The sequence below is a fragment of the Triturus cristatus genome, chromosome 3_2, assembly GCF_964204655.1.
Source record: "Triturus cristatus chromosome 3_2, aTriCri1.1, whole genome shotgun sequence".
Lineage (NCBI taxonomy): Eukaryota > Metazoa > Chordata > Amphibia > Caudata > Salamandridae > Triturus > Triturus cristatus.
Window position 1 is genome coordinate 916,674,525 of NC_140584.1, and position 16,155 is coordinate 916,690,679.

General features: G+C 41.3%; 1 protein-coding gene across 1 annotated transcript in view; it reads right to left on the minus strand.

The window, feature by feature from the left end:
• The window catches only part of TEX14 (testis expressed 14, intercellular bridge forming factor), a 1,549,829-nt gene that overhangs the window by 745,994 nt on the left and 787,680 nt on the right, over positions 1-16,155 (minus strand). The window contains exons 14-15 of the mRNA XM_085647123.1: positions 5,591-5,676; positions 4,769-4,851 (exon numbers count right to left, since the gene is read on the minus strand). Coding sequence (XP_085503249.1) covers positions 4,769-4,851; positions 5,591-5,676 — 169 coding nt within the window. The remainder of the gene's footprint in view (positions 1-4,768; positions 4,852-5,590; positions 5,677-16,155) is intronic.

The following is a 16,155-nucleotide window of genomic DNA, read 5'->3' on the forward strand; positions in this document are numbered from 1 at the left end:
CGGCACAGCAACTATATAGTTAGCCACCGTGTAATGACGCAGGGATCTTACAAAGCCTGGAGAATCGACTCTTGGGTTTATAGGGGGTGCCCTGCTCGTGCAAGGCACCCTCACACTTATAACCCAGCACCCTGCCTTCAGGATTGAAAGGCCTATCTTAGGGGTGACTTATAAGTAAACTTACATCTGTCGTAATTGGTGCCACCACCAACTCACACAGGCTGCAATGGCAGGTCTGTAGTTACAGTTTGATTGGTCTCTCATGGGTGGCATAATACATGCTGAGGCTCATGGAAGACCCCTGGTGTACCTATGCCCTGGATTCCTTAGTACCATATACTAGGGACTTGCATGGGTACACCAGTAGCCAATTAGGAAGGTGCCAAAGTACTTACCGCTGTCAAATTAAGGGTGAAAGCTCAGTGACCGGGGTCCTGATTCGCATGATCCCAGTCAGACTAATCATAAGACAGAACAACACAAACACCAGCAAAAAATGGGAGTTACCATGAAAGCAGATCCTACTTTCCTATATTAACTAATATGTTTTTTTTCCAGGGGCGACAGGCACCTTGCCAATTGGAGTTGGGTGGGCGGTTCAGTTTCCATCAGGCAGGGTACAGGGAGGAGGGTATTTTGGTTCACGTAGGGATGATATAGTTGTGTTGCAGAGCAGCAACATCCGATTGCTTGGTGTCCCCACTTGGGGCCTCCTTATCATGTGAGGGTTGCACGCCTTGTCTCGCTACATACACTATGTCATTGACTCCTACCTCCCGGGCACGTTTAATGGTACTATCATGGAACGTAAACGGCCTCGGAAATAAGATCAAGCAGGGAATTGTCCTCCAGTTTCTTTGGAAACACTTGCCCGATGTAATGTTCTTACAGAAAACACACCTCCTAGGCAACAGTTGCAAGGCCATGTCCAGAGGGGGAGTTACACCATGGTGGCTCACTCAGGCTACAGAGATGACTCACGGGTGGTGGGCACCCTCATTAAGAATTCGACTCCCTAAATCCTGCTTAGGTCGTGGACAGACCCCCAGGGCAAATACATGACGCAGACATTGACCAGAGATGATAGTAGAGGGAATGCAAACGGAAACAATACGGATAGAGGGAGAGGAACCCATCAAGGCTGGAGTAGATCCAGAGCACATGTCCAAATACGACGGCGGAAAGAAAATAATCTAACAATATAGTCAATGCCCATGTGCATCACCAACAAAAGCAGTAGAGACAATACCTCATGACTCAAAAGACTTCTTCGCAGAAAAACAACATGCACACACCTGGGTTCAACACTAGATGGCAGACGTATGCACAATGTGTTATCTACACCCACAAATGCCTCAAGCATAGGCTTTTCCTACAAGCCCTCTGAGTTCTTGGAGAATACCTCTGGCATATGTTGCAGTTGCCTACCCTATGGTCTAGGTGTAGCAGTACAAGTTTGAAACTTTTTAGTTGCAAACTAACACCAATATACTCATGTTTTTCTGGAGCTCTTTTGCAGCTTTCTTTCTGTGGTGGGATAGTGCTTGATGGCGTTTAGGGGACCGAGTGCTCTGGTAGGCAATCTGTGTCGGTATTACCCTCCCAATGTTGTGTGCCTGCATCACTCAGTACAGCTCAAAGACCAATTTAATTTCGGAAGTAAAAAAAAAATCTCACAAAAAGGCAAAAAAAAAACAATTTGCATTATTAAATAATAAAAGAGATGTACAGAATGCATTAAAATGAAATACATTATATTTAATAACTTGTAATGTTACATTATTTTTTAAATTCATACTGTTATTAAAATATTTTATAGTACAATAATGAGTAATTTTGTTCTATTTATTTTAACACTAATTTGTAGAGTCATATTTTTCACTATTTTAAATAACTGAATCTAATTTAACATTATTTCCTATAGGGTTTTATTTTAAGTCCCTATCTTTATTTTTTACTATGGGGTGTTGCAGTATCAGTGGCTGGCCATGTGTAGTGCTGAACTTACTATTATATTTTTTTTTAGTATTAACTTACACTTAGAGGGCCCGATTCGCAAAGGTAAACTTAGATCTGTAGCCTAAGTTTAGAACTGAAGTCTAAGTAAGTTTTGACCTAAAGTTGAAGGACCATATTTATGACACGGTTTGCATCGTTCTTGCACCATGCAACGTGGTGCAAGAGCAATGCAAACCTCAAGTCGGATTTTTGAAACCACCCAAAGCAACATTGTGTGGCTCTGAGTGCTCTACAAAACTGGAGTAAAGCAGTGCAAATTACTGCATTGCGATACTCTGTCCTGGGTGGGCCTACTATGGGCACTGCCTGGATGTTCACACTCTGAGGGGCCGATTCCGATCTGGGTCGGAAGGGCACCGGACACAATCCGGCTGGAAAAACTACGAGCCGTGCGTGTGTTTTCCGTCTGACTCGTACAGCTGTACGAGCGAGCCAGTACGATGCGAGCTACATGAAATTCACCGACCGAGTCGTTTCCGGGTCCGAAGCGCTCCGTACGTCTCGGTCGTAAGCTAACCGTGGCGTGCAATGGATGCGATTCACGACCGAGCCAGTACGATGCACGCGTCGGACAGCCTGTGCGAGCCGGAGTGTCTGGCTCGCAAAAGCTCCCGGAGTAGGACTTCGGGGGTCCGCGTCGGACCCCTCGACACCCGCAACCGTAGACTCGCATACAGGGGGAGACACATAGGTCTCCCCCACACAGGCATGTACGGCGCGGATGGCACCGACACGTACCCACTGTAGGGGGCGCACTTGTTCGAGACATACCCATTCAGTCAATGGGAGCGAATTAACACGTCGTACAACTGGCTCCCATTGACTTCTATGGGAGTCCGACCGAACCGAGTCCGACAGCATACGTACGCATCGTACTCGCTCGGTCGGACTGTAGGGGTCCGGCTCGGTCGGAAAACACTCCGGATCCGACTCGGTCGGAGTGCTTTCCGACCCGGATCAGAATCGGCACCTGAGTGTTGACTCATTCTCAGATTTACAATACCCATGGAATGCCTACACAGGGCAATACAGCGATTTGCTCTGCAATGCGTTACTCCAGTTCTTTAGAACCACTCAAAGCCAACAAAGTGGCTTTGGGTGGCTTAAAAAATCTGATTCATGGTCTGTGTCACTCTTGCACGACACAACAAGGTGCAAGAGCGACGCAGACCTTAAGTCAGATTTAGAAGACTGATGCAAACCGGGTAATAAATATGGCCCTAAGCTTAGACCTGAAGTCTAAGATAACTTCTAAAGTTTGACTTCAGGTCTAAGTTTACCTTTCTGAATCAGGCCCTGGGTTTGTGAATACGAAAAGTAGTAAACTTATTCGTGTAATTTACTTTTGTGAATCAGGCAGTAGTGTCACACTGCAAGGAAAACGTGTTAAAAAGAGTGGTTATAAAACATTATTTGATTTGCTGGTATGTCAGGAGATACTAACGTGCCAATAAAAGACTTTCATGATTTAATACAGATATAACAAAGAGAAAGGAATATGTACTAATTATAATTTGGATTTGCACAGCTCAGACGACCTCTGCAGAGTGCACAGTCCCTCTAAGTCACAGGAAAAGGACAGCAAAGGGTCTCCCCTTGAGACATCAAGTGTTCATAACCAGTCCTGTGGTTGCAAGCACTGAATAGTTACAGACAGTGGCAGTCGGTAATCATGCACTAAGTAGAAGCTATCCATTAGAGACAGCTCCTATATGTGCGGGATAGCTGATGTGATTGTGAAGCGGTTTCATCTCAATGAAGAGATGGTGATCTGTTATGCTTTGCAGTGCTTTGATCTCCGCATTCACAATCGCTAACGGATTTGCAAATCCTTAAGAACCACGCATTGGAGCAGGGCTAAATTGGTAAATCTAGAGCAAGGAAAGATTTGGCTGTTAGTGGTGCATACATAGGGGGATATTTACAATGAAATGGCGCAGCGCGGTACCTCAAGCAATTTTGCTGTGCTGCATCATTTCAAAACCGCTGGGATGCGCCGTATTTACAGGAATACGGAGCACCCCAGAGCTCTCCTCTGCGCCAGCGCTAAAACAGCAGCCGTGCGCCAATGCAAGCACCCTTGCACCATGGTACTAGGGTGCCTATGTTGAAGGGATGATTTTGTTTGTGCAGGAAGGGACACCTTCCTTCACAAAAACAATCATTAATGCTGTTTTCCTCCTTCTATATCTGCTGCAGAATGCAGCACACATAGAAAGAGCAAGAAACGAGAAATAATAGTATTTCTACTTGTTGCGCCACTTTAAAGACTACCCTAGAAAGGCGTTAATGTTTGGCGCTGCCTCAGATTTACCAATCCATGTATATTTGGGGCAGTGTCAAAAAGCCATGGGTGTTGCGAGGGAACACACACAGCAACAATCATGACATGCCCCTTTAAATCAGAATACTGCATAAAAGAGGGCCATTTTTACAAGGCTGTGTAAAGCCACACAAAGTGGCTTTGCATGGCCTTGTAAATATGGGCCAGCACACAACACTACTGGAGCGTCAAAAAAGTAACACTCTGGTGGGGCTAGGTGCGTGTAAATATGCCCCATAGTGCGCTGTGTGGTGACATGGGTAACAGTTAATCTGGCCACAGAATCCTTGCTTTGTCTTTAAGAAGTGAGTTACAGTAGAAGCTGTAACCACACAATGTTTGACACTGAAAGTGAAGATCTCATTAGTCAGAGCTCATCCAATAACACAGTCCATATTAAGAACAGATCAAATGTGTTGTACTCACAGGTCCACTCGGATTCCATTACTGTTCCGTCTAAATTTCGGCATCTGGTACAATTATTTGGGGAAATTTCAGCTCCATTGCACCTAATTTATTACAAAAGGAATGGTTACTTGCCTGAGGCCAACGATCTTTTTGATTCTCCTTTTCACTCAGAGATTAGTAGTGCTTTAAACAGTCAATAGTAAGTTGAGGAAAATAAATAAACTTGATTTAGCAGCTTTCAGAGGCATAAACATGGATGGACCCAGCTTGATGCTACAAACTACACTGCTTTGCAGTGAGCCTCCTTCTAACGTATGACTGCTGCTGTGATTCAGGACACCTAATAGTCTAATAGTCTATGCCTTTAGACAACTTAAAGTTGATGCGAATAACTTCAAAGTTGCATAACATATGTTTGACATAATAAAATTGCTAACACAGATTAGAGAATGATTACCAGCAATTGAAGGCAACACAGAGAGATTTAATATTACAGGGAATCAGGACAATTACACTAAGGATACTCTTTTCTGTATATTAATCTCCTATAGAACAGCACACACAATTGTGACAGGTGTCCATTTGCTGAAAATAAGGGATACAAACAGTAATGTTCTTTGAACTGCAAACATGTTGATTCTTGACATAATATTGAAACCGATGCAAATGGTATATTACCGAAGATGATTTTCGTCACTGGAACTGAAAAACAAATTAAAAGAAAAGGTCTTGGAAAGAGTGGGTAAGGTGGAGAAAGTGATTAAATCTTGTACAAACTATGATGATTTTAGAGTTAATTTATGGTTTACCAATCAGCATACTGGTTTTGTGAAAACCTACCTTGTTTGGGGTTTTTCTCCATTTTTCAAAGACCTCTTTTCATCTCCAGGTTTTTTACGAGGGTTCACATTCATTTTTTTATTTTGCTGTAACATGAAAATGCAGTTATTCCACAAAAGTGGTTTATATTGAAATAAACTAGGCTAGAAGTGTACCAAGATTAACAGTTCACTACCAATGTGTTTAATTTGCAAACCAGATTATGTAAAATAACCACATATCAAATTCTCCTCTACTTAACTGTACTTAAAAAGTCTAGAGTAGCAACAACTCAAAGATAATACACTAATTGCTTTCAAATGCTGTATTATGTACATTTCCTTCCATTAAATTGCTAGTTCAGAATTTCACAGTCTCGGGAAATTGCTAAAAATTCTACATTGACTACCATTTCAAGAGAAATTCAATACAGTTCAGTAAATGTGAAAATGAAACATAAGCATTTCAGCATAAGGTAACATAAGAGAAATTGTCATTGCTTGTAAAAGCAGCATATTGCCTATAATAAACCATCAAGATCATGCGTTACTTGTAGCCCTGGCTTAGGCCCCTTTGAAAACCTTATTACAACCCAAGAGCATTACTGGAATGTCATTCTTCATTGAGGCTCCTACTTCATGCTCCACCCTTCTGCCACATATCTGTTTCTTCTACTTTGTGTTGGTGAATGATCTTGATACACTGGTGAGGGATCTTGATACACTGCCCATTCCATAGTACTACTCCTTCAATAATGATTTTGGTAGATTCTTTACAGAAGTCAGTATGTGCTGAGAGTCATCTTTTGTAGTAGCAACATTTTTCAGTGCCATGAGCAACAATTTCCAAATGTGCAAACCAATTTCTGCAGCGATTATAATGAGTTTTACTTTCCTGAACATAACAATGATGACTGGTTTTAAATAGTTTCATACTGCAACCAAATCATGCTCCTTAATTAGAAATGTATGGTCAGTCTCTAGCGTGTTCACAGAAGGTATAGTCAATCAAGTTTTAAGACCTCAAGAAAAATGCTCAGTATCCCGACATCTATTAATTTAAGAATGCGAAATAAAATAAATCATTAATCAATCCATAAACCTGATAGTTTCCATGCCAAATTTGGGATTATAAACTTACTTTGTTAAGGAGATCTGACCATGATTCAACATGCAGCACCCTCTCGGCCCTCCATGATGATGAGAAGGGGTTTGTGACCCCCCTAGAAATTTGTGATGTCATCTCATCAATTTTCACATACATCATTGACCACAGGTGCGTGATTACGTCACTACATGTGGTGTGTCATATTATTGTCTGGCTGGACATCGTCATCCTGTTTAGAAAAGGGACTAACTCAGAACCTAAGCAATAACATTTAAAGCTAGCTCTTGTTAAATAAAAGGTTGGGATGTTAAGATATTTAAAAAAGAAGTTTTTTTCTGAGATACGAAAAGAGGAAGCTGTACAAAACATTCATTCACTCTGTGGTTTGAGTTATAGGTGCACATCCTGCCCTAACAAAGGGGGAACATATCTAAACAGAGTACTTCTAGAAGCTGAATTAATATGGATAACAGTGACATGTCTTTAATGTGTTTTAAAAGGCAGTTGCAATAAGACAGGGACTACAATTACCATAAAGATAAATAACTAATGATTATACAGGTGCGTCCAAGGGATCACTTCACTTAGAACAATCTGAAGAGATCTCATACGATATATATATAATGTTAGTCCTATTTCAAAAGAAATATAGGGGCAGATTTATGTTTCCTGGCGCATCCCTGCAAATCAGCAGGGATGCGCCAGGAAACATGCGTCACGCAAGTTTACCCATGCGCCACCGCAGATGCGCCGCATTTACAATGCAGCGCATCATGGCACAAGGATAAACAGATACGTGACGCATCTGATGGCACAAGGGCAGCTCATCGCTGGAGTCGTGTCGCAAGCACGATGCAACTCCAGCAATGCTCAGGGGCTGCCCATACTGAACATGCTGCGTCATGCCTTACGCCTGCTTCAAGCAGGCGCAGGGTTTTGACGCAGCAGCGTCGGAAAAGGGACTCAGTGAAATCTTGTAGATTTCACTGCGTCACTTTTCCGAGGCTTTTTCCGATGGAACGCTCACCCTGCATACATTAAACCTGACGCAGGTTTAATGTAGCGCAGAGCTTTACAACGTGACGCATCTAGGGAGATGTAAATAAGGCGCAACATGGCGCATGGTTTACGCCGCCGCTGCGTCACAGAAGTGACGCAACGGCGGCGTAAATGTCTCGCAAGGGGCTTGTAAATCTGCTCCATAGTGCTTATTGATAATCTTTTTGGTTAAGTTAGAAGCAATATTTTATGTTGTGACACAAGTGAGGCGTGTATTCTCTGATTTGGGGTGGGACTCCAGGAGGGAGTCACAGTTATTAATCCTGGCCCTTTTCCGTGATCATGTACTAGCATGTGCCTGGCCCTAAGTTTACTAGGTAGAGTGTCCGCTTGACTGTCAAAATCCACTACACTGGAACATTCTTTAGGAATCTTAAAAATTGACCAAAGGGTAGATTCTCTCTTAAGCATCAGGGTTGAAGGCTGTCAAATCATAATAAGCTGCTGTTGTCTTTGTTTAACATCCCATCCATTGCGAAAACATGAGCACTACAAGTACCCCGGCACTCATATGTAATATTCTTTTACTTATGTCACACCCTGTTAAGCAAAAACCATATTATAATATCACACTGATTATGAACAGAGATGGATTCGTACAAAAATATATGTTTAATTTTGTCAAAACATTGAATTTAAACAAAGAATTTTAGCAACATAGTTTAGAAAGACAAAAACCAAGTAGATCCTTTTGTGCATCTTAGACATTGACACGTGTTTCGTCACATCAGTGACTTTCTCAAGGCTGTAAAGATAATGACACAGTCACATATTTTATACATGTTGAAATAAAATTATCTCCATATAAGGATATTACTTTCTTGGAGTGTACACAAAATCAATTTATACAGAAAAAGATTGTAAGAAAAGAACGAGCAAGAAGTGCTGTCAGGAACAAGAGCAAAATCGTGATGCACGAGAAAAGAGTGAAAACCACCAAAGTGCCAGTGTCATCGAAAGAGAGGAATCAGAAAAATCAGAAAGATGATGGTGAAATATAAGGAAAAAATCTAGAGCAAGAACCCACTACCAAATAATGTGTTTGCCAGACAAAAGTGGACTTTGTAAAGACAAATATTGTGCTTGAAAACTGAAGTGGTTAGAATTATGGATCACTAACCTTATAGCGAAAATAAGTTTTGAATGATGTTTTCAGCAATGTAAAGAATTCTGTATTTTGGTATTTAATACTGAAATAGGCCACAGGACAAGCGATACTCTAAGATGCAAGTGTCCAGGAAAGAAAAAGAATATTTTAGTGAGTAGTTATAACCAACTCTATATCCAAATTACGGTATTGATGAAAGACAGGCGCTGCTCACTTCTGATTTATGAAGGCAGAACTTGCCTATCAGGTGACCTCAAAGACCGGACAACCATCTAATAAATGATTCCGAAGATATATTGTAAAAAGATCCTAGTAGACAAAAGAAATAGACGATATAAAAATTTGATTCAGAAAAACCATCCCAGTATTCTCTGTGTAATAGTATACCACCCCAATAGACTTACTAAATATTGTTGATATTTCTATTTAAAACGAGTCTAGTAATTCTCCTAACTCCGTCGTTCATGCTTCAAAGGAGACATCATCCCTAAAAAGCTCATTATTCGAGTGGATCTATTTGCCAATTGGGTCCTGAATTCTGTAACAATACCCGAAAAGCAACAATTACGAAAAGATACAGTGTTAACAATGGAGTTAATCTCACCGAGTCTTAATACAACTTACTTTAAGTGTTTTTGTTGGGACTGCCCAAACTATGTAGATCCCATGTGGGCTATGATAGGCCCCTGTGAAAACAATATGTAAATCGGCAATTAGTTGTATTTTTAGAAGGTAAAAATCCCCTCACGTTAAAAAGATGGAGACAAATAAATAACGTTCAGTTATAGCAAAATATTCATAAAACAGGTTCGGTAGCAGCCCATAGATTAGTCACCAACGGACTATACACAACGGGGTTAACTTATCCATAATTTAGAAAAGCAGGTTAATGGCGGTGGGTATACAGCAATTCTTTATGACTAATACGATACCCTCGAAAATTTGTCAGCGAAAGCCCTATCGAAGAGCCCCCATCACATAGCGAACAATGTATGTAACCTCCCTTTGTGTATCTTAGACATTGACAATTAGAAACTCATTTGTGAAGGGTGTCTTTAGTTCTATGGTCTTGATCCCAAAAACGCAACAGCCGACACGTGTTTCGTCACATCAGTGACTTTCTCACGTAAGGGAAAGCTGAAGCCCACATTGTGGAATTTTGAAAACCTTATAAGGTGAGTCACACGGGACATTCCGTAGGAACGCTCTATTTGTGACCATAGTGTTTGTCTCCAGACATTCAATTCGGATAGAATATTTTATATCGATGTATAGAGGGGAAGACGAGCCTTCGTTCCTTGATTATATGAAGCGTCAGTGTGATATTATATTATGGTTTTTGCCTAACAGGGTGTGACATAAGTAAAAGAATATTACATATGAGTGCCGGGGTACTTGTATTGCTCATTGTATCACATGGTCACAGTTCTACGAGACCTATGTGTCCATGCACCCAAGGTAGTAGGGTGCATTTGAAGCCCCTAGTGGCACCACTTCTGAATTATCTTTTTGTTGGTGTTCATTAAGAAAAATGAGAATTTCTCTTACATTGCCCAGTCTGATTGTACATTGATTACTGAAGTGCGATCCATTAAACACTACTACCGCTTCTCTAGTTTTACCATTGCGAAAACATATAAGTCAAGAGAGGCTAACTATATATTACTGATTATATGTCTTAATTTCAGGAATTATTTTAATGTATTTATCTAGCTGCTGAAGTCTAAAATAAACTCTTTGGTATTCCTCCAGATTATAAAAACATTGCCATAAACTGATGTAATCCTTAAAGGGACTATTGTTAGAGAAGAAATGGCCTGCTTTAAATGCATTCACACAGATAGGTCAGGCTTGCAGTAAATGTACTTCCTAATGATCTGTTTCTCACACAAAGATGAGGGTTTGGGGGAAGAATAAAGCTACTTCCAACAGCTGTTGGCCTATATAACTTCCAATACAAATAAATCTCACATAAGATATAGGGTAGCTCACAGAAAAATAGAATCCACTATTATCTTGGGCATGTGCCACTTGTGGATGAAAACCCTCACTCACCCGAGGGTGACATGCTTCATCATTGGGTTCCTCCAACACACGGGGACCGCAAGGTACCCCGTGTGGGCGACAACTTAACCCAAAAGGGAAGGAGCAGGAGTGTTTTTAGCACGTGTTGGATCTACCAACTCGAAATGGTGATGAGGGGCAGAGTGCAAAAAGTGAATTTAAAAACTATCTACTTAGTGGCCACAATTTTATTCTTCCGGCCTAAGTGATAGAGGTTAAAAAGCAAGTGAATATAGGGTTGGATATACCCTATCTATTGACCAACATGTTTCTGCCCTGGTGACATAGCTGTTCATGGCATTCGTCAGGATCAATAATGAAGTCACTCTGCAATATTAGTGCTTAAATCATAAAAAATGTGTATACTTAAGCCTCAAATGCTTGACATTTATACGGACAATCGTTCTACGTAATAGGTCAGCGGGCTCTGTAAAACAACAAAACTTCTATTAATATCAAGTAATCACCCTTGTGACCATTGCCCAAATCGTGGTAAGACTAAGGTAAAAAAATGTGTCTTACCTAAAGCATACTTCGAGTGTACCAACTCAACCAATTTCAGAGTCTCACATCACGCTCGGTATGCTATTAAAGTTAAAATAAATGTACTTATATATTTAATGCGTCAAACTCATATTGCAGACACCTTATCATAAAACTACACCTTTCCGGTTTTTAAGTAAAAATGTGTTTGCATTATGTGAAGTACTACAGATACACACAACAATTGACTTTCAAAAAATAAAGAATCTTTGTCAAATGTATTAACACACTACCATACTGCAAAGTTACTATGCGGTCAAGAATAGTGATGGCTAACAACCCTTAGTGCCAAATGTCTAATAAATATTTTTCAATAAACGTGCATGGCTTTAACGGGAGACAATCATCTCGACCACCACAAACAACGAACGCGTGGTAACCTGTGTTTGTTATATAGCCGTGCTCAAATTTAGTGACAAAGAAACAAGCGTTATTCGTGGTTGCTTACTTGCATGACGCGTGATACTGCTATTCGGACTCTGCCGGGAGTAACGCGTAGCTCGAACATGTTTGTTTATATACGGAAGTATATTCGAAAGGATGATCACATGAGTGCGTGCGTGTACTGCGTGCGCATACAACGATGGTGATGGGCTCAAAAAACAAAACTTCTAAACGCACAAAGCACAGAGCATGAATGGATGGTTAAAATATCGACATCTTTAAACGTTCAAAACGTGTTCAACAACTAGCTGTGTAACACACAGCATAGTGCGCTAACAATTATTAGAATGCTACAAAATATATTTAACTGTCGACGTTTTAAATCTTCAATCGACAAAATGTTGGTTCTTCAATTTTTTATCTTGCGTTTTAATTAAACCGAAAAAATGGAACCCATAACAATAACGGAAGTGGATTGTGGTGCAAAACACGTAGAATCATATGGAGAATGTTATTTTATCGTGATCCCTGTCTTCGAGAAAAACAAATAATGAAGAGTGTAGAAGAGCAACAGACTCTCTTCCATCTTGCAATGTCTCATTGTATTGAATACAGGAGACCCCTACGTGAACTAGATAGTGGTCTCTATATCACTACAAAACTGTTTTCTTGTGCGCAATGGTGGTCAATCAATAGCTATAGGAATTAACAATAGATGTACTTGTTCCATACCAGGGAGAGGGCAGAGAAGGAATGCATGAAATAATTGGTTACACAATCAGTACCTGTAGCCATCTCTAACCTTATTAACCCAGGCAAATTGTAATGTAGGAACAGCTAGACAAAACTTCTATATCACAACAGAAAACTGGATGAAATTAATGGTATTGTGATAAGTGACACTGTATGAGGTAAACAACTCCTTCTGAATTGCAATTGGTGTGTGAAGTAAGACACCAGGGTGTTTTTAATCCTAGATCTATTGAGAATGTTCGTGTAGTAAGATGACATACTGCACAAGATCCACAAGGATAATGCCCTCTGACTGGTATACCAGTATTGATTGTCCGTAGTTGACTCGTGACATTAGTAACTCTCGGCCGTGTACCAAGATGTTTCCAAGATTCCTACTTCGTCTAAATGCAAAGAGGGGTTTGTATATCCAACCCTATATTCACTTGCGTTTTAACCTCTATCACTTAGGCAGGAAGAATAAAATTGTGGCCACTAAGTAGATAGTTTTTAAATTCACTTTTTGCACTCTGCCCCTCATCACCATTTCGAGTTGGTAGATCCAACACGTGCTAAAAACACTCCTGCTCCTTCCCTTTTGGGTTAAGTTGTAGCCCACACGGGGTACCTTGCGGTCCCCGTGTGTTGGAGGAACCCAATGATGAAGCATGTCACCCTCGGGTGAGGGAGGGTTTTCGTCCACAAGTGGCACCTTCCTAATGATCTGCCATGGGTTTGCAAATATACATTTCTTTCAAACTCAAAAAAGCTTTTCATCACTGCCGAAGTGGCACGTCATCACAAACTTCTTAGGAGTATTGTAATCTGACTATTCTTCAGCGACTAGCTCATCAATATCCCCAAAGTTTCTGTTTGAGGAATGCTGATATACAAAGCTTCTATGATGAGTCAGAAATTATTTTGATGGATCAAATGAGATGTTGAATAGTAAGTTCAGCATGTTCTTGGAATCTTTCAAATATGAGGACATCCTATTTATTAATGGACATAAAAGGAAATCACAAAACATTAAGAGAGTTGTAAGGTACTATGGGGATCCTAGAATGGGTCTGACAATTTCATGAATTTTAGGCAGTGTATAAATTAAGGGGTCTAGGGATCCTTTCAATTAGAAAGTTATACTCATGTGAGGTGATCCATTGGACGAATTCAGCATCTTCCACCAAAAATGGGATTTTGTTCATCAGGGAATGTGCCACATCACCCTTCAAAATCTGCTATTTCTCTGATCTCCTAGCAGGTGCATACATTATAGTCTGTAATCAGTAGTCAAATATATCACTATGGCCCCACCTTTCACGGCTGATTTAATTACCACACTTGCGTTTTTTGCAATTCATTAAGACCCAGTTTTTTATTTTTTGAAAAGGTTAGCATATACCCTTATTTGTACAGGGTTCAACTGGTTAGTATCTTTGGGGACGGCCCGTTAGAAGGCAAGGATTTCTGGAGGTAGGCAACTAGGAAGAAGAACAAATGTAGACTTGGCACGCAACCCTTTGTTCTTACTGATAGCAGAAGGTGTCTGCATTAGCAAAGAACACTGGTTATTTAATTTTGGTGGAAAAAATAGGAAGCTTTGCATCTCAGTTTTAACTTATCCAACAGTGGGCTAAGGAGAAAACCAAAGCCCTTATTTAGAACGATTAGTTGTCCCTCTAAAAAGTTTCAAATTTGTAAGGCTTTTAACCAGATTGATGTCCTGGTGGTTAATGGTGGTGATTCATTTGTTGTGATGGACATGCTCTGGGCTATTTGCTGGAAAGGTTCCATCAGATCTGCTGTTCTTTTTTCTTTCTTCATTGCCTCCCTTGGCCTTGACCTGAAGAACATATTAGTTACATTTGATAGCACTATTTCTAGTGGGTAGTCTATTTAGCCAAAGAATATTTCCCGGGCACCAGAGGTGATCTAGAAATGTTCATAGCAGTGGTTCAGCATGCTTCTAGGTGGTGCCATCCAGCTCCAAGCTGACTACATTCTGCCCCAGAAGTGAGAGGGTAGACCCGCATATAATTGCCACCCCTGAGTGGCAATGTCAGTTTCTTGACTCTTGCGCCCTTGAATGCACAGCACAACAGAATTGGAGGTACCAGTGTGCAGATAGATAAACTGGGACTTTTTAGATGTTAGAAAGAGGCAACTCCACAAAAACCAGGAGGTTGGAGGGTGGTGAGGAATCTGTGGTTATATAGAGCATCAACTAGAAAGAGCGTTAACAAAGGTGAGCAACTTGCTCCTATGACGGTTATTTCTACCTGCAAATTCCTCACCTTTAGAATAAATACCAAAGCAGTACCTCCTCAAGGTGGAGGGCTATTGAAGTGGACCAAAAAGTCCTGCAGGACTTAATGGCCTAAATGCCCTTTCAGTAAAACCTGGCTGTTAAGACAGTAGTGCTTCAGAAATGTGGGCCAGCCTGACAGATGTCAGAACAGGCACACCATGTGCCAACACAGTAGTAGCAGCCTTGGCCCTAATGGAGGGAGCCCTCTGTCCTTCTGGAGGCTGCTTTGTGGCAAGTGTGTAGCAGTTCCTAAAGCAGAGGTTTATCCACAATGACAGGGTCTTTCTCTGCATTGCCTTACTTTTCTTTGCCCCAAATAATACAGCAAGGAGCTGATTGTCAACTCGATAGAGCCTGAACCTCTTGTGGCACACGGGGAGGTGCTCCTACAAAAGTTGCTCTGATTTGGAGGAATCTGCGGTTGGCCAGTCAGAATGGTAGAGCATAACGCTGTTGTATGATCTGTCCAGGGAGGTATCCAGCTCCAGGGGCGTAGCACAGGCCCCCGCAGCCCCCGCGTTGTGGGAGGGGCCCCGCGCTCCAGGGGCCCCCTCACTCTCAGCGGAGTCAGTAAAATAGTTTAGAAAAATTATTCCATGGTTATAAAAGTTGTTTAGGATGCCATTGCCAGATAACTCTGCTACAGGTAAGCAAGTTTAACACGCACACTCTCGCCCACTCTCGTCTCACACTCACACCCCCTCACACTGACACCTCAACTACTAAGTATAGTAGTGAGGATACTTTGTTGAAATGCCCTGAATTACTTACTTCCACACAAGGCATGATGCACCATCCTTATGATTGTGCATGCTGTAAATCTCTTTTCTGCCACGAGGCTATTCCACCCCCCCCCCCCCCCGAAACAAACACACTCAACTCCAACAGGTTTATTTATTTCACCAGCGCTGTGCCAAACTTTGATTAATAACGCAAGTAAAGTATTGCATGTCGTTATGTGCCGGTGTCTTCTACAACGTGCTGTTGGAGGCTGCCTGCCTCGCCTGTGGGTTTTCATTTCAAGGCGGCCTTGCACAGACTGGAGGAGACGGAAGCGCGCTTGAGGTTGTAAAACCCGAATCCAGCGGTCGTGCGGCGCGCACAGCTAAACATTTTAACTTTTATGTCTACCGAGGGTCGGTTTGAGTTTGAACGTCGAGTGATTTGTCCTGCAGCTATCTGAAGCAAATCAAAGCTTAGAGATCACCTATACCAAAACGATAACCTTTGCGTTAAGTTATCCCTACGCCTTTATTACATTTATTAGAGCCCCCTCTTTAC